At 45.0% G+C, this 18,923-nt stretch overlaps 1 protein-coding gene across 1 annotated transcript in view; it reads right to left on the reverse strand.

Annotated features, from left to right (window-relative positions):
• The window catches only part of LOC138285560 (uncharacterized), a 999,550-nt gene that overhangs the window by 200,583 nt on the left and 780,044 nt on the right, over window positions 1-18,923 (reverse strand). Inside the window, exon 12 of the mRNA XM_069225654.1 lies at window positions 10,928-11,015. Coding sequence (XP_069081755.1) covers window positions 10,928-11,015 — 88 coding nt within the window. The remainder of the gene's footprint in view (window positions 1-10,927; window positions 11,016-18,923) is intronic.

Genomic DNA, 18,923 nt, shown 5'->3' on the forward strand with positions numbered 1-18,923 from the left:
TGGTCAGATGTGGAGTTGGAGGCCCATGCAGCAATGCTGGGCATCCCAGGGCATATTTTTGCTTTGACAAGGGCTCAGGCCAAAAAGCAAAAAGGACAGGGAAGCTTGGATCCTGGAACAATGGACCAAGTGCTCCCTAAAGCTAGGGCTAGTAGAAGCAAACCACTTCCTACTATCCCTCCCTCTACAGTGGATTCTACTTCTGAGGAAGAAGAATTCCCTCCCTGTGCAGAACCTACACCAGAGGAGCTGGAAGCAGACACTGCTGAGCTTTTGGGTGAAGGGGGGCCTGCCAGAGAGGAGCTGAGTGTGGCACAGCAAACCTGTCCCACATTAGAGGGTCTCAGACAGCAAGCTGTCAAACAGGCTAATGGGGATGTCAGTGACTCTCACAGAGTTTACTGGGAGGACAACCTCTTGTACACTGAGCATAGGGATCCTAAACCTGGAGCTGCCAGGAGATTAGTGATTCCTCAGGAGTACAGAAAGTTCCTCCTAACACGGGCACATGACATTCCCTTAGCTGGGCATCTAGGACAAATGAAAACTTGGGACAGGCTTGTTCCCCTGTTTCATTGGCCTAGGATGTCTGAGGACACAAAGGAATTTTGTAAGTCCTGTGAAACCTGTCAAGCCAGTGGCAAGACAGGTGGCACCCCAAAGGCACCCATTATTCCACTGCCTGTGGTTGGGGTTCCCTTTGAAAGGGTAGGGGTTGACATAGTTGGCCCCCTTGACCCTCCTACTGCTTCAGGCAATAGATTTATATTGGTGGTAGTGGACCATGCCACAAGATATCCTGAAGCTATTCCTTTAAGGACCACTACAGCACCTGCAGTGGCAAAGGCCCTCCTGGGAATATTTTCCAGGGTGGGCTTCCCAAAGGAAGTAGTATCAGACAGGGGAAGCAATTTCATGTCTGCATACTTAAAGGCCATGTGGAAGGAGTGTGGTGTAACGTACAAGTTCACAACACCCTATCATCCACAAACAAATGGACTGGTGGAGAGATTTAATAAAACTCTCAAAGGCATGATTATGGGTCTCCCTGAAAAACTCCGCAGGAGATGGGATATCCTTTTACCATGCCTCCTTTTTGCCTACAGGGAGGTACCCCAGAAAGGAGTGGGCTTCAGCCCCTTTGAACATCTTTTTGGACACCCTGTTAGGGGTCCACTCACACTTGTAAAGGAGGGTTGGGAACAACCTTTAAAAGCTCCTAAGCAGGATATTGTGGATTATGTACTTGGCCTCAGATCAAGGATGGCTGAGTACATGAAAAAGGCCAGTAAAAACCTTCAGGCCAGCCAAGAGCTCCAGAAGCAATGGCATGATCAGAAGGCTGTTTTGGTTCATTACCAACCAGGGCAGAAAGTGTGGGTCTTGGAGCCTGTGGCCCCAAGAGCACTCCAAGATAAATGGAGTGGTCCCCACACAATTGTTGAAAAGAAGGGAGAAGTCACCTATTTAGTTGACTTAGGCACTGCCAGGAGTCCCCTTAGGGTGCTCCATGTCAACCGCCTGAAACCCTACTATGACAGGGCTGATCTCACCCTGCTCATGGCAACTGATGAGGGACAGGAAGAAGACAGTGATCCTCTACCTGATCTCTTCTCTTCCACAGAACAAGATGCTCTTGTGGAAGGTGTAGTTTTGGCTGATTGTCTTACTGCTGAGCAGAAAGATAATTGCATAAATCTCCTAGATCAATTCTCTGAACTCTTCTCTACTGTGCCAGGTACCACTTCTTGGTGTGAGCACACTATAGATACTGGAGACAGTTTACCTGTCAAAAGTAAGATCTATAGGCAGCCTGACCATGCCAGGGACTGCATAAAGCAAGAGGTCCAGAAAATGTTAGAACTAGGAGTGGTTGAGCACTCTGACAGTCCATGGGCTTCTCCTGTGGTACTGGTACCAAAACCCCATTCCAAAGATGGAAAGAAGGAAATGCAGTTTTGTGTAGACTATAGAGGTCTCAACTTGGTAACCAAAACTGATGCTCACCCTATAACCAGGGCAGATGAGCTCATAGATACACTGGCATCTGCCAAGTATCTAAGCACTTTTGACTTGACTGCAGGGTATTGGCAGATCAAATTGTCAGAAGATGCTAAACCTAAGACTGCATTTTCAACCATTGGAGGACATTACCAGTTTACTGTAATGCCTTTTGGTTTGAAAAATGCACCTGCCACTTTTCAGAGGTTGGTGAACACAGTCCTGCAAGGGCTGGAAGCTTTCAGTGCAGCATATTTGGACGATATAGCTGTCTTTAGCTCCAGCTGGGATGATCACCTGGTCCACCTATGGAAAGTTTTGGAGGCCCTGCAAAAGGCAGGCCTCACTATCAAGGCTTCAAAGTGCCAGATAGGGCAGGGTAAGGTGGTTTATCTGGGACACCTTGTTGGTGGGGAACAGATTGCACCACTTCAGGGGAAAATCCAAACAATTATTGATTGGGTTCCCCCTACCACTCAGACTCAGGTGAGAGCCTTCCTAGGCCTCACTGGGTATTACAGGAGGTTCATTAAGAACTATGGCTCCATTGCAGCCCCTCTTAATGACCTCACATCCAAGAAAATGCCTAAAAAGGTATTATGGACAGCAAACTGTCAGAAAGCTTTTGAGGAGCTGAAGCAGGCCATGTGCTCTGCACCTGTCCTGAAAAGCCCTTGTTACTCTAAAAAATTCTATGTCCAAACTGATGCATCTGAATTAGGAGTAGGGGCAGTCCTATCACAACTTAATTCTGAGGGCCAGGATCAACCTGTTGCTTTTATTAGTAGGAGGTTGACCCCTAGAGAAAAGCGTTGGTCTGCCATTGAGAGGGAGGCCTTTGCTGTGGTCTGGGCTCTGAAGAAGTTGAGGCCATACCTGTTTGGCACTCACTTCATTGTTCAGACAGACCACAAACCTCTACTTTGGCTAAAACAAATGAAAGGTGAAAATCCTAAATTGTTGAGGTGGTCCATATCCCTACAGGGAATGGACTATACAGTGGAACATAGACCTGGGAGTAGCCACTCCAATGCAGATGGACTCTCCAGATATTTCCACTTAGACAATGAAGACTCATCAGGTCATGGCTAGTCTTATTGTCCTTCGTTTGGGGGGGGGTTGTGTAGGAAAGTACCATCTTGCCTGGCATGTTACCCCCATTTTTCACTGTATATATGTTGTTTTAGTTGTATGTGTCACTGGGACCCTGGTAACCCAGGGCCCCAGTGCTCATAAGTGTGCCTGAATGTGTTACCTGTGTAGTGACTAACTGTCTCACTGAGGCTCTGCTAATCAGAACCTCAGTGGTTATGCTCTCTCATTTCTTTCCAAATTGTCACTGACAGGCTAGTGACCATTTTTACCAATTTACATTGGCTTACTGGAACACCCTTATAATTCCCTAGTATATGGTACTGAGGTACCCAGGGTATTGGGGTTCCAGGAGATCCCTATGGGCTGCAGCATTTCTTTTGCCACCCATAGGGAGCTCTGACAATTCTTACACAGGCCTGCCACTGCAGCCTGAGTGAAATAACGTCCACGTTATTTCACAGCCATTTTACACTGCACTTAAGTAACTTATAAGTCACCTATATGTCTAACCTTTACCTGGTAAAGGTTAGGTGCAAAGTTACTTAGTGTGAGGGCACCCTGGCACTAGCCAAGGTGCCCCCACATTGTTCAGAGCCAATTCCCTGAACTTTGTGAGTGCGGGGACACCATTACACGCGTGCACTACATATAGGTCACTACCTATATGTAGCTTCACAATGGTAACTCCGAATATGGCCATGTAACATGTCTAAGATCAGGGAATTGCCCCCTCTATGCCATCCTGGCATTGTTGGTACAATTCCATGATCCCAGTGGTCTGTAGCACAGACCCTGGTACTGCCAAACTGCCCTTCCTGGGGTTTCACTGCAGCTGCTGCTGCTGCAAACCCCTCAGACAGGCATCTGCCCTCCTGGGGTCCAGCCAGTCCTGGCCCAGGATGGCAGAACAAAGAACTTCCTCTGAGAGAGGGTGTGACACCCTCTCCCTTTGGAAAATGGTGTGAAGGCAGGGGAGGAGTAGCCTCCCCCAGCCTCTGGAAATGCTTTGTTGGGCACAGATGTGCCCAATTCTGCATAAGCCAGTCTACACCGGTTCAGGGACCCCTTAGCCCCTGCTCTGGCGCGAAACTGGACAAAGGAAAGGGGAGTGACCACTCCCCTGACCTGCACCTCCCCTGGGAGGTGTCCAGAGCTCCTCCAGTGTGCTCCAGACCTCTGCCATCTTGGAAACAGAGGTGCTGCTGGCACACTGGACTGCTCTGAGTGGACAGTGCCACCAGGTGACGTCAGAGACTCCTGCTGATAGGCTCCTTCAGGTGTTAGTAGCCTATCCTCTCTCCTAGGTAGCCAAACCCTCTTTTCTGGCTATTTAGGGTCTCTGTCTCTGGGGAAACTTTAGATAACGAATGCAAGAGCTCATCCGAGTTCCTCTGCATCTCTCTCTTCACCTTCTGCCAAGGAATCGACTGCTGACCGCGCTGGAAGCCTGCAAACCTGCAACATACTGTAGTAGCAAAGACGACTACTGCAACTCTGTAACGCTGATCCTGCCGCCTTCTCGACTGTTTTCCTGCTTGTGCATGCTGTGGGGGTAGTCTGCCTCCTCTCTGCACCAGAAGCTCCGAAGAAATCTCCCGTGGGTCGACGGAATCTTCCCCCCAGGCACCAAAAAGCTGCATTACCGGTCCCTTGGGTCTCCTCTCAGCACGACTAGCGAGGTCCCTCGAATCCAGCGACTCTGTCCAAGTGACCCCCACAGTCCAGTGACTCTTCAGTCCAAGTTTGGTGGAGGTAAGTCCTTGCCTCACCTCGCTGGGCTGCATTGCTGGGAACCGCGACTTTGCAGCTACTCCGGCCCCTGTGCACTTCCGGCGGAAATCCTTTGTGCACAGCCAAGCCTGGGTCCACGGCACTCTAACCTGCATTGCACGACTTTCTAAGTTGGTCTCCGGCGACGTGGGACTCCTTTGTGCAACTTCGGCGAGCACCGTTTCACGCATCCTCGTAGTGCCTGTTTCTGGCACTTCTCCGGGTGCTGCCTGCTTCAGAGAGGGCTCCTTGTCTTGCTCGACGTCCCCTCTCTCTGCTGGTCCAATTTGCGACCTCCTGGTCCCTCCTGGGCCTCAGCAGCGTCCAAAAACGCTAACCGCACGATTTGCAGCTAGCAAGGCTTGTTGGCGTTCTTTCGGCGGGAAAACACTTCTGCACGACTCTCCACGGCGAGAGGGATCCGTCCACCAAAGGGGAAGTCTCTAGCCCTTTTCGTTCCTGCAGAAACCTCAGCTTCTTCTGTCCAGTAGAAGCTTCTTTGCACCCGCAGCTGGCATTTCCTGGGCATCTGCCCATCTCCGACTTGCTTGTGACTTTTGGACTTGGTCCCCTTGTTCCACAGGTACCCTAGATTGGAAATCCATAGTTGTTGCATTGCTGGTTTGTGTCTTTCCTGCATTATTCTTCTAACACGACTTCTTTGTCCTTAGGGGAACTTTAGTGCACTTTGCACTCACTTTTCAGGGTCTTGGGGAGGGTTATTTTTCTAACTCTCACTATTTTCTAATAGTCCCAGCGACCCTCTACAAGGTCACATAGGTTTGGGGTCCATTCGTGGTTCGCATTCCACTTTTGGAGTATATGGTTTGTGTTGCCCCTATCCCTATGTTTCCCCATTGCATCCTATTGTAACTATACATTGTTTGCACTGTTTTCTAAGACTATACTGCATATTTTTGCTATTGTGTATATATATCTTGTGTATATTTCCTATCCTCTCACTGAGGGTACACTCTAAGATACTTTGGCATATTGTCATAAAAATAAAGTACCTTTATTTTTAGTATAACTGTGTATTGTGTTTTCTTATGATATTGTGCATATGACACTAAGTGGTACTGTAGTAGCTTCACACGTCTCCTAGTTCAGCCTAAGCTGCTCTGCTAAGCTACCATTATCTATCAGCCTAAGCTGCTAGACACCCTATACAGTAATAAGGGATAACTGGGCCTGGTGCAAGGTGCAAGTACCCCTTGGTACTCACTACAAGCCAGTCCAGCCTCCTACATCAACAAATTATGATAAACTTCATCACAAGCACAAAATTAAAATGTATGCAGACAAACAATGATGTGTTCAGAATACTGTGTTTACAGAAGGAGATCGGGTCCTAGCAAAACAAAGGAGAAAACACAAGTCTGATGCTCCATTTGATGCTGAACCCTTTAAAGTTGTGGAGAGCAAAGGACACATGGCGACTAATTGCTCTCCTGGAAAATCCATTACTTGAGATTCTTCAACTTTCAAGCATTGTTTTAGACCTGTCAGCTCTTGGTGTGGTTTCCCCTATCTTTTTGGATTCTGACCTCCTGTTTTGATCCTGTGGTGACTTAGTTTTGCTGGCTTTAGGACTCTGGGCAATGTACCACTGCTGACCAGTGCTTAAAGTGCAAGTGCTCTCTGTCTAAATTGTATTGGCAATTGTTTTATCCATGATTGCCATATCTGATTTACTAGTAAGTCTGTAGTATAGTGCACTATGTGTCCCCAGGGCCTGTATATCAAATGCTACTGGTAGGCCTGCAGCACTGATTGTGCCACCCACAGGAGTAGCTCTGTAAACATGTCTAAGGCCTGCCACTGCAGTGTCTGCATGTGCAGTTTTAAACCATCAGTTCAACCTGGCAAGTGCATCCACTTGCCAGGCCCAAACCTTCCCTTTTGCTATATGTATGTCATCCCTGAGGTAGTCCCAAGGCAGCCCAATGGGCAGGGTGCAGTATATTTAAAAGGTAGGACGTGTACTGGTGTGTTTTACATGTCCTAATAGTGAAATATTGCTAAGTTTGTTTTTCACTATTGCAAGGCCTACCTCTCCCACAGGTTAACATTCGGATTGCCTTGAAATATCTTTTAACTGTAATTTCCCATTGGGAGCAGATAGAGATACGGAGTTTGCAGTCTCTGAACTCACAATGTAAAAATACATCTTTTGGTGAGGTTGGTTTTTAAATTGTAAGTTTGGAAATGCTACTTTTAGAAAGTGGGCATTTTTTTACTTAACCACTATGTGCTTCTGCCTGGCTGTGGAATACAAGTCTGGGTCTGAATGACAGTTGGGCTGGTTGTGAATTCACTATAGACAGTCACCTAAAGGGGACTGAGGTGTGTCCTGTATATTCTGATGGGTCTTCCTGGGCTAGAGTGGTGGGAGGAGCTGACACTTGCACCTGAATAGGGCTGTGCCTGTCCTTACACAAAGCAGGCTCCAAACCCCTGGAGTGTGTCTGGGGTCAGGGCAGGAAAGGTAGGGTCTTGTGCACCACAGAGACTTTCCTTTGACATTTGCCTACTTCAAAGGCAGAAATGAGTATAAGTATTGGGCCTCTGAGACCTCAACTTCAGAAAACTTCTGGACTGAGGACATTCTGCCAGGGAGAAGAGCTGGATGCCATGGGGGGACTGCCACTCTGCCTGTTGCTTTGTTGTGCTGGCCTGCTGCTTGATGCTTCTGTCCTGGGAGTGAAAGGACTGAACTCTACTTTCTACATCCTGCTTTCCAAGGTTTTTCCAAGGGCTTGAACTAAGCTTGCCTCCTGTTAGAAGTCTCAGGGACATCAAAGACTTCATTTGCCAGTGCCTGGGCCCTTCTTATTGCCAAATCCAGTCCCTGGACTCTTTGAAGTGGAAAATGATGTCCTGAGGAAGAAAATCCATGCATCAGAATGCTGCGGCTGAAAATCGAAGCATTGCCTGGCTAGTGGCAGAAGAACTGACCCAGCCAATGCCTTCTGGCCAAAGAATCAATGCAGGACCTGCCTTGCGCTCGAAGAATCAAAGCAGTGCCTGCTTTGAGGTGGAAGAATCAACACTGCCCCTGTAGGACCGATGCTGCACCTGTTCCACCACGGCTTTATCATCACAGTGCATCTGTATTTTCCTGTGCATCATCCCTGGGTGTCATTTTCGCATCGACCCCCGCACAGCAAGAAACAGAGGCTGTGTGACTGGAAAATGACATCACCTCTCCAACGGAGAGAGAACCAACGCATCATCTCCCCTGACAGTAAAGAACTGATGCATTGCCTCTCCTGCAAGGAAAGAATCAATGCATCCCTTTCCCTGTCAGTTAGGAACCGACGCATCACCTCCCCTGCGCAGTAAGGAACCAACGCATCGCTTTGTTTTCGGGTGCCTCATCATCTCTGCGGCCCACACCTTCTTTGTTTTTGATGTATCCCAGGTACTGTGTGTTAAAAAGAGACGACAATTGATTCCTCTGGATTAAGACTCTTTGCAACTTTTAAAAAGTGATATCTTTACTTGTGTATGTTGGATTTCTTTTGTTTTCACTGTGTTACTGTGTGTAAAAATACTTTACACATTGCCCCTAGGTAATCCTGACTGCTCGTGCTAAGCTACCTAGCGAGTGAGCAGGGGGTTATCTTAGCTGTGTGGCTTCCTTACCCTGCCTAGAGTGATAGTCCCTACTTGGACTGGGTGCATAGCCTTTTCTAACACATCTGCTTCCTCAATTGCCATTTCCAGATGTCATAAATGAGCCTATTTCAACTGAGACTTCTGAGAGCCCACTGAATGCACCTGTCTCTATATCAAAGTGACAGTCATGGAGACCTCTCCTATCTCTTCACAGCCTCATAGGACACATTCTGAGTGATTGGTTCAAGCTCCACAACAACGTATTGAAGAGTTGTGATGTATATGTGTAATATTTGTACTTTTGATTTTAAGAAGAGGGGAGATGTAGTGTCTTGTGAGTTACAGATGTCAGGACCCATTTGGTTCCTGATGGACTCCGTAGAACTGTTACGCAGGTGTTTTGTGCAGTTAATAGAATTCATGATTTAAGATGTTGAGTTCACGGTTACGTGCTGAGGAATAAAGACATGTAATGTCAAGATCCATGTGTGGTGTAATCATTTACAAGTACAGAGGCTGGGGAAGACACTACACAATCTGCAGACTTTTTTTTGGAACTCATGTTCCTGGAGTCATGTGGGAAGGCTGTGTGTATCAAAGTGCCAGTGACAGAGCAGTGAAACAAAATACCCTTTTGTCTATGATAGTTAACTATATATTTAGTCAAAGCTTCTGCAAAAAGTCAAAAGACAATATTCAATGTATTTCTTTCAATGCAACCGATGGCAACATTGCACTAAAGTAGTTCTGCCAAGTGAGCCCAGCCCTCCCACTAAACATAACCTGAATTCTGTACTATGCAAAGAATCAAGCTCTGTTGCAAGTACTGTACTAGTACATACTGACATTGTGTACAGAAGTTTTGGATTTTTTACAATGTTTCCCTAACTCGGCATGAATAATTCAGAAGACATTTCCACTAACGATTTATCTTCAAAAATTGTATGTGCATTGGTCAAGTTGAGGAAGTTGCCCATTAGGGAAGTACTGTTGAACAATATGAGAGAAAACTTTGCCAAGGCCCCAACTAAGGCCCTCATTGAAAGAGGCCTGGAAACTGGATAGCATATACAATGAGTTACTGATTGCACTGGTGCAGGATATGGCTAATAGTCACACCGTTTATCCACTGCTTGATGGTCACAGCCAAATGATGTACCCAGGAGGTCTTTGTGGTTAGGACACTGTCGGTACAGTGTGGTTGACGGACATGTCATGCACCACAAACACCTGAACATAGACAAAAGCAAAGCCATATGGCATGGCGGTTGGGTATTGGACACAGGCACTTAAGTGGGCAAAAATCATGTTCTGTGCCCAATCTGTATCATATAACGTACTTTGTAGTGTAAGTCAGTGTAAAAGCGAACAAATTCACTGAAAAAATCTGTGTTGAATAAGATTATGGTAGGATACCAAGGGATTGAAGTACAAAAGATCAGGTCGCAAAGCAGTTGGTGTTTTTGCACACCGACTCCTTTGAGACCTAACATTCATTTTGCACTAAGTGGGATGTACTAATCCATCGTAAAACACTATGGCCATGTGGCAGAATGGCATTTGGCAATCCTGCTCACTGGGATTAAGTATAGGAATGGAAGAGAAATGCAGTAGACTTCCAATCCTGCACTCGCAGTCACGCAATGTCTACTTTTTACTAAAGACATTATCCCAGTCAATTCATTATTTATGTAACTACGTTCATAATTCTTATCAATAGCGTGGATTGCTTATATGATTGCATTTTTTAAAATTGAATGGCACATCATAAGCACGTACTGGAATTGTTTTCATACATGATCATAGTTTTTTTTTAAGATGCTGTGCGAATTTTAAAGCACGAAACAGCGCATCTTAGCCATATGACAACACTTTCTGGTTGAGGAAGCCGATATAGAAGAATAACACATCAGTTTGGTACATATAATGCTACTTAGATCATCCAGTTGAGTTTCCTCACCTAAAAAGGCCCGCGGTGACCTCTAGCAATGGTCAGTGGTACTGCAGCCTTGCTTATGTATCCAGCCTATGAGAAAAACATCTATTTTATGGTGATGACATCATATGAATTATGGATTCATTTCAAAACAAGAAGGAGCCTGAATATGATTTCCTTTTTCAAAAAAGTCTTAAGAAAAGCTTCATCGTTGCGTTTTGTTTAATCATCTTTCTCTCTGTCAAAGCTTAAGAAAACTATATATTGTGGTGGAAACTCACTGTTTGTTGAACATCGCAAACCGAGCCCCATAAGCCTTCAAATCAATCAATAAAAACTTTCTTGGGAGCACGACAATGGATTTACTAAAATCAGATGTTACTTTATTTTTGTCGGATTCTCTCTCTTTACTCTTGCTTCCAATCTTTCTTCCTCATTCGTTTTCTCTCCCTTTCACATCACACAAGACTCACAACTAGTCAATCAAGAAAGATTGTTCCACACCTGATTTGGGCCTGGCCGCCGTTCGCTCTCGGTATCCAGGTATATAGTAATCCATCTTCCAGTTTAGCTGCCATGCAGATCGCTCGGCCTACAGAAAGAAAGGAATGAGGAGCATTTTTTTTAAACAGTATTATTTTATACTGCGGTACCATTTATAACATGACCATAACGTTAATTTATTTACGACCTACCTGTTTAACAGAATCATTAGCCTTTGCTTCAAAAAACCTTTCACCATGACCTAACATCTAAAACTTCATTACCCTCATCTTTCTTTCAAATTTCTTACAAATTTGCAACTGAAGAGTGATTTACAGCCTCACTAAATTGCCAACTGAGGAGTAACTCACAGCCTCACTCGCAACCTGTTAAAAATCTAAGATCATGTGCCTTTCTTCACTCAGTGCCTCTGTTCCTTCTCCTTACCCATGCCTTACCCTGTTTTTTTCTTCTTCCCATTATGCCAGAATCGTGAAATCCTCTTCAGCATCAGACTCACACTCTTCATTCATTATCTGTATTGCCACCTTGGCCTATTACCAACACATATAAATCTGTAAAAACTGCCCTCACCGTGCCTCCCTTATTACCAAAACATTCATCAGACACTGATGCTTTACTAATGTAACGCCCTTGTTCCTGGTCTTGTGCAATGTTCTTTAAAGCAACTCAGAAAGTTCTTAGGGTTGTCACTGGAACCCTATTCAACATTCCAAAATACACAGCCCAATACTCGCACCTGGAGTATTAACTCATTATCTACATCTGATCCATGTACAAGTTCCTTACCTTAATGTTAGACTACATTAACAACCACTTGCCCTAGCGAAGTCGGTCGCAAATATCCTTCAAATTACACCCAACCCTCCTTTCTCTCTCCCCGTTCTCCCCACTAGAATGTCCATCGCCCCCTTAATATCATGTGATAAGGAGCTTCAGAAGGGCAGGTCTTGTGAACACCATAATTGTGCACATTTGCACTAATCCCGTGGCAACAACAAATGCAAGAAAATAAGCTAGTTTTCATTCCAAACTAGTTGTGGATCTGAAATGAGTCAAAAAAACGTGTATTGTTCATGATGATCTGACCCCATTCGTGGAAGGGATGAACAGGGCAGACAGGGTTCTACTGGCCCCAGGCCATGGTGGATGAGGACATTTGCCATTGGTGTCCTGTGGTCCCTCCTGCTCTGGCTAAGCCAAGTGGAGAAACTACAACCCTTTCCGCACTTGTCTTTCAGGGTAGTAAGGGCAAGGAGTGCAGGGCACTCTGGGAGGTAGTGTGGGATGCAAGAGTTCAGAATTCAATACTAAACCAATAGACACTATGATGTGTTGCCCAACCCAGTACTTATGTTTTAGGTAAAAGATAGTGCTTTGGTCAGAACTAAATATTACATAGTTCAATTGGAATGCAACTATATTGATGTAACCTAAATTCAAATTCCCAGTAAGGAGAATCCTCCCTTACTAGTAGTCTCTCTCTTGGCTATAGCAGATTTCTCATGGTCACAGTCTCCAATATACTGTGAGTATAGTCACTAATTAGGTAAAGATGCAGATTACTTCACATACCCCCATTTAGCAATTGTGCAACTCAGTTCATTGTCTTCTACCCTTTGCATTCATCAAGGAAACAAAGTCCAAGTCTACTCAACAGACTCTTCAGTGTGTTCTAGTCTCTGTTGCTGTGTGGCAGTGGCTTTAGTTTTTCGAGGGCACAGCTATGACCTTGAGTTGGAACAGGAACCGCAGAATGAAGTCTGCGTGGCAAGCCTGCGCAGACATACTAGTCTTTTGCATTGGTGGCTTTCCCAGCGGGGTGGAGACAGGTGTTCAGGTTCAGCACTTGCAGCCTACCGGCTGACTCATTTGGCATGTTGTGCCTTCAGCGGTTGCACCCTGGAGGACAATCAGCGCTTTCTGCTTTGGCAGCTATGTGGTTCCTCTTTCTGAGGTTGGTAGCAGAAATACCAGCCTTTCAGGCCCACGGCGAATTGCTGTGCAGCATAGTGATACTTGGGGCATATTTATAGGCCCCTATCCCCACCTTGCGCCACATTAACGTCATTTATTTTGACGTTAATGTGGCCCAACGAGGCCAAAATCCCTGCACCGTATTTACAGAGTGGCGCAATGCATGCAAGCCCTCTAGAAGGCCTGCTCAAACTCACTTTCCAGGAGGAGACATTGTTGAGGGTCCCAAAGGAACAGTAAAACATAAACATACAAAAATCTAAGCAAAGTAGTGCAAACTCTACATAATGCTTATAAAACCCTGCAAACGTCCATTTCAAGACAGATGGAGAAAGCACTGTCCACAGACCAACCCCAGGCTTTTAGAGAGTCTGTCATACGAGTTCCTGCTGCCACTACTACTTTTTAATCATTGTGCCTCTTTTTAATGTCAATAAATTAACCTAGCGGGTCACAAAAATATGAAAGACGTAGCAGAATACCTCAATAACAACAAAAGGACAATTTTAAAATGGGGGTGTCACAAAACGGGGGCATAAGGACAACAAATGTCTATGAGCAAAAGGATTAAACTAGATGGCCAGAAAACCACGTGAAAGCGGTAATTTCGAGCACTCATACATGCAATCTGAGTCAAAGTGAGCATACGAGCCTACGTGGAGCAGAACTTACGAATAGCAATAGTCATAAGGTAAAAGGAAAAGGACATGGAACATGATAGGAGCAAGAAACACAACGCTGAGCAGAAGTTGTAATAGAAGCGAGCAAGGAAGGGGAGTGTATATAAGTAGAGGGTAATTTCAGCAAGCAGGCATCTTTAGGAAAAAAGATAACTGAGAAATGACAACCTTAAACAGAAATGTGTGAGAACAACTTTGACGCACGGGTTACCCCAAACATAATATTTGCGCCCCATTAAAAAAACAAAAACTGATCTCCATTTGGAAAGGAGATATGAGACTCTGAATTTGATACAGGGGCAGTTCGCCACCAAAAGAAGTATAAATACATAACAAAAAAATATTATGCTTATTTTTCATAATTGCACTTTGACATTAGCAGAATTGCTGGTTTACCCCCAGACCGGTTCTTTGTGAATCGAAGAAGCATATTTAAATGTACCCCTAATAAAGAACCAGGAATAAATTTTCTCCCTGCATGCGACGCTGCGTTCATATTTATATTTTTATATGCTGGCGGTTCCTGGATCCAGCTGTCGCCCTCTAACTCTCCTTGCAGGCTGGTCAGGGAAACAGACGTTTTTCATTAAGTCTCTCCTGATTTCCAATCTGCCCACGAACATGAAAAATATGTGATAATTAAGGCCTGTCGCGGAGGTCAATGGTGCAGAGAGGCGTTTGCGCGCTTTCATGGAGCTGGAAGCCATAACACCCAATGAATGAAATTCTTCATTTTGAAGAAGGAAAAAAACCACGCAGACTTGTGGATGGGTAAGATCACCAAAGAGATTGTTTTCTACTGAGGGATGCCAGCTAATTGCATAGAGGCAATGAGCGGAGCTCAAGTTGACTATGGAACCCTGAAGTTGAAGACACTGATCTGTGGGTCGGACCTATTTACAAGTTTCTCTTGTGCAAACTATCCCATTCAGTCTCTTCCTCCCCCATGAGGGTGACCTCCCATTGGCTAGTTATGCAGAACCAAGAAATATGGCCTAACCCAAAAATGTATAAACTAATGCCACTAGTCCTACCACCTACTTGCCACTCTCAAGAACATTGACAGATACTTGACATCCATCCCCCTAAAATGCCCCAAAAAATCTTCCTTCGCTTCTTCAGTTGAACAATGTTATAAAGAACAGGTTCATATCACTCTCCTCTTCCTCCAAGAGGCTTTGCATCAACCTACCTCCTTGAGCATACTGTATATCTTCCTCTCTACCCACACCACCCCTGGAGAATCTTGGGAATATGGGCAATGGGGTGACATAGAATGGTAACTTAATTAGGCATAAATCTTTTGTTTACTTCCTCACAGCGCCAGCTTTTGGCATGGACCAGCGGGGCACATGCGCTGTCTCCATTAGTCATGCAAACAGAAGCGTCCCTGTTACTAGGCTATTCAGAATAAAGTGATTTTAATCATTTTTAATATGCCTCCGGTGCTGTTTTAACATTCCATCAGCCATCTTCCTTGCCCCCCCCATCACCCGTAAACACCAAACTCCAACAACCCATAGCCCCTCTCCCACTATTTCATTTGAGTCGGTGGTTGCGGGTGGGGCACCAGCACTCTTTTCTCCCCAGCAGCACTCTTGTTTTTGCCATTGACGCAGCACTGAACCAAAATCGTACACACGGGTGTTGTAGACTCCCAAAGCCTCAGTGTTGGAAATTGTGGTAGTTGATTGAGAGGGGTGAAACCCTACTCACCCAGCAACCAAAATCTGTGTCAGGGTGAGACACAAGTAAACCCAAATTAGCCCATGCTTCACCCTCTGGTAGCTAGGCACAAAAGCAGTTAGGCTTAACTTAGAGGCAATGTTTAAATTATTTATGCAATACTTCAAACAGTAATAATGGGAAAACACAACACAAGAAAAAGTCCACACCAATTTAGAAACATAGAGCAAAATGTAATAAATTATTTGAGACCAAAACAACAAAAATCCAATCTGTAGAAATGGAGATATGAAATTTCAAGGTTTAAGTAAAAAAAGTATGCCTAGAAGCACAAAGCACTAACTGTCGTCATCTGGTTGCACCGGACCAGGAACTATTCACAGGTTCACATTGACCGTAATGGAGCACAGGCCGGATACAGGACCAGGTAAGGTCCACTGAACAAAGTGCCCTAATTCTCGGTTTGCGGAGCATTGCAAGATTCCGCGCGAGAATGCATTGCACAGCAGCAGCTTTGAGGAGCTGCAAGGCTGCAATGCAGAGTCCTGCATCACCATTGATGAGGATCTTGCGATGCAAAGTCCTGCATCGAAGATGTGTCACCCACAAGCAGTTCTCTAGTAGCTGCGGGGTTGTGATGCGAAGTCCTGTGCCAGGATGCGTCACGTTGCAGCAGTTCTGACGTGGTGCTGCAAGGAGAAGCTTCATGCTGCATCAGTTTTGCCTCTGGACTAGAGCTGGGCTGGGAGAGTGCCTTCAGGCCCACTTTCAAGGGTCCAGGACTGGGATAGAACCACTTGAGAGGTAGGACTCACAGCAGACAGAGTACAGGTGCTGGGTTCAAGGTGGTTGGAGTCTTTTCTTTCTGGAAGAGAAGAAAATGCCAACTTTCTAAAACTGCCATTTTCAGAACTGTGACTAAAAATCTGATTTTACCATTAAAGATGACTTTATATTACAATTCTTTAGAAACCAAACTCAATATACCTACCTGCTCCCAATTGAAAGTTATAACTTATTATATGTAATAATGTAATCCAATGTTATCCTATGAGAGAGGCAGGCTTTGTAGTAATGAAAAGTGAAGTTAGGAGCTTTTCAATACCAGGACATGTAAACATTAAAAGTACATGTCCAACTTTTTAAATACATTGCACCATATTGTATGGGCTGTTTAGGGTCTATCATAAGGATGACTTGTATGTAATAAAAGGGAAGGTTTAGGCCTGGTAAAAGGTTTCTTTTGCCAGGTAAAAATGTCAGTTTAAAACTGCACACTCGGGCTGCAATGGGAAGGCTGGGACGTGCTTTAAAAGGCTACTCAAGAGGGTGGCACAATAAGTACTGTAGACCCACTAGCAGCATTTAATTTACAGGCCCTAGGTTCAAGAGATACCATTTTACTAGGGGCTTAGAGTTAAATTAAAGGTGCCAATTGGATGTAGGCCAATTTTACTATTTTTAAGGAAAGAGCACAAGCACTTTAGCATTGATTGGCAGGGTGAAGTGTGCAGAGTCCTAAAAGCCAGCAAAAATGGGTTCAGAAACACGTGCAGCAGTATCACCTTTCAGGATGCTGACCTGCAGATTTCTCCTTGGCTGTTCTGCCTGCCACATCTGCACAGAAACCTTCGAAAATGTTGCTATTCACAATGCTTTGTAATTAATCCATGCAATCATGATGTATGATGCTGCTTTGCTAATGCCTGGACATGTGTAAAGTTTTAGGTGCATATTTTTTGTCCTTCATGTGTTATGTATTTGTCAGAAGGCTAATTCACGGGGTTGAAAAAAGAAAAATTTTCATTTCTTTGCTAGTGCAAAGCAGGGATTTGAAAAGAAAGCTGTATGCAGCAGGGTGCACTCAGGTGCATAGCTTTCATTGATGGTGCGGTAGCACAAGTGCACAGAGGGGCCCAATGAACCCTGCTTATTACTGTATTTCAAGTTTAAACAGCTACCAGGTGACCCATATTCTTCCTTGCACTAGGGCCCATTACACACTGGCTACACCACTAGGACTAACAGATGTTTTGGGTAAGTGTGCTGGAGATGACAGAGTAACTATGCTCCTGCATAGAGATCTGTGACACGTCCCACCTCCCCATATCAGCAGGACATGAGTGTGTCTTTCTTCCTGTTTCCAGACCGCTCATCACTTTATGCTGTTGACCATCTTAAAAGTGGCTATGAACCTTTATCATTTATAGCAAATCAATTCATTTAAGTATTTTTATTGGAGAAGATGTTATGTGTATTTGTAAAAGGCATAATCACCCACTAGGGTATCCTGGCCCCAAGCAGGTGTATGTGCTTTGCCCTGCCAATGGTAGTCTGCTTAACTGAAAAGGTCTTCAGCTTCTTGTGAAATTCAAGTGGATGGCTCTCTTATGTGGAGTGGGTGGCTGGTCTACGCTTTAGGAGGGATGTAATAGAATTCTGGTTCTGCATATGTGTGGGATCTGCTTAAGAGTCCGGCAAAGCGGAGGTGTCTGGGTGGTTGGTGAATGGAGATGTGACTTTTCAGGTGGCCGTGGCCTAAGTTGTGTAGTGCCTTGAATGTGTGAGTAAGGAGTTTGAAATGAGTGCTTTTGTTTATTGGGAGCCAGTGCAGCTCACTGGGGTGTGGTGTGATGTGAGTTCTGTATGGGAGGTTGAGCATGAGCCTCATTGCCGAGTTCTGCATGGTTTCTTGTCTTCTAGTTAGTTGCTTGGTCAGCCTAGTGTAGAGGGTGTTCCCAGAGTCCAACTTGCTGGTGACTAGGGTGTGACAGTTTTCTAGGGTTGTTTGGGGCCATTTGAAGACCTTTCTCAGCATCTTTATGGTAGGGAAGCAGGATGCAGTGACAGTGTTGACTTATGTGGTCATGTCCAGTTTGCTGTTATGATTAATCGAGGTGGGTTTGAATTTTAATATGGCTTGTCACTAGCTGGAGTCCCATGGTGAAGTGATCTTGCTAAAGATCATGACTTCTGTCTTGTCAATGTTGAGTTTCAGACAGTTGGCTTTTATCCAGTTAGCAACTTCGATCATGCAGGCAGTGAAATTGTTTCTTGTATTGGGAGTCTTGTCTGAGAGGGAGAGAATGAGTAGTGTGCTGTCAGCATAGGAGAGGATGTTGATGCTGGGTGCGCAGATGACGCTGGCCAGAGTGATCATTTACATGTTGAAGAGGGTGAGGCTGAGCGATGAACCTTGAGGCACTCCACAGATGAGTTTACGGGCTTCCAAAAAGTAAGGTACCAGGCTGATTGCTTGTGTACAATCCCTTAAAAAGAAGCAGATCCAGCGAAGAGAGGGTCCTTGGATTCCAATCTCATGCAGGCACCTGATGTGGATGGGGTGTGAGACCATCTCAAATGCTGCAGAGATGTCCAGGAGAATGAGGACTGCCATGTCTCATCTGTCTAGGTCATGCAGATACGTTTGCATATATGTATGTATTTAATCCACATGTATGCATCCTTATATATTTAGGTATGTGTGCCTGTGTACATGTGCACGCATTATTTAGCTGTTGCTGAAGTAGAAGTGGTTTCAGGCTCATGTACTGCAGAAATGCTTTTGTTTCTGGGCATAATTTTCCTTGAGCCTGACAATTATATCAATCCAGTCAATTAAAACTTCAACATACAGAAAGAAGCAGTTTTTA

This window comes from Pleurodeles waltl, chromosome 3_1, assembly GCF_031143425.1.
Source record: "Pleurodeles waltl isolate 20211129_DDA chromosome 3_1, aPleWal1.hap1.20221129, whole genome shotgun sequence".
Lineage (NCBI taxonomy): Eukaryota > Metazoa > Chordata > Amphibia > Caudata > Salamandridae > Pleurodeles > Pleurodeles waltl.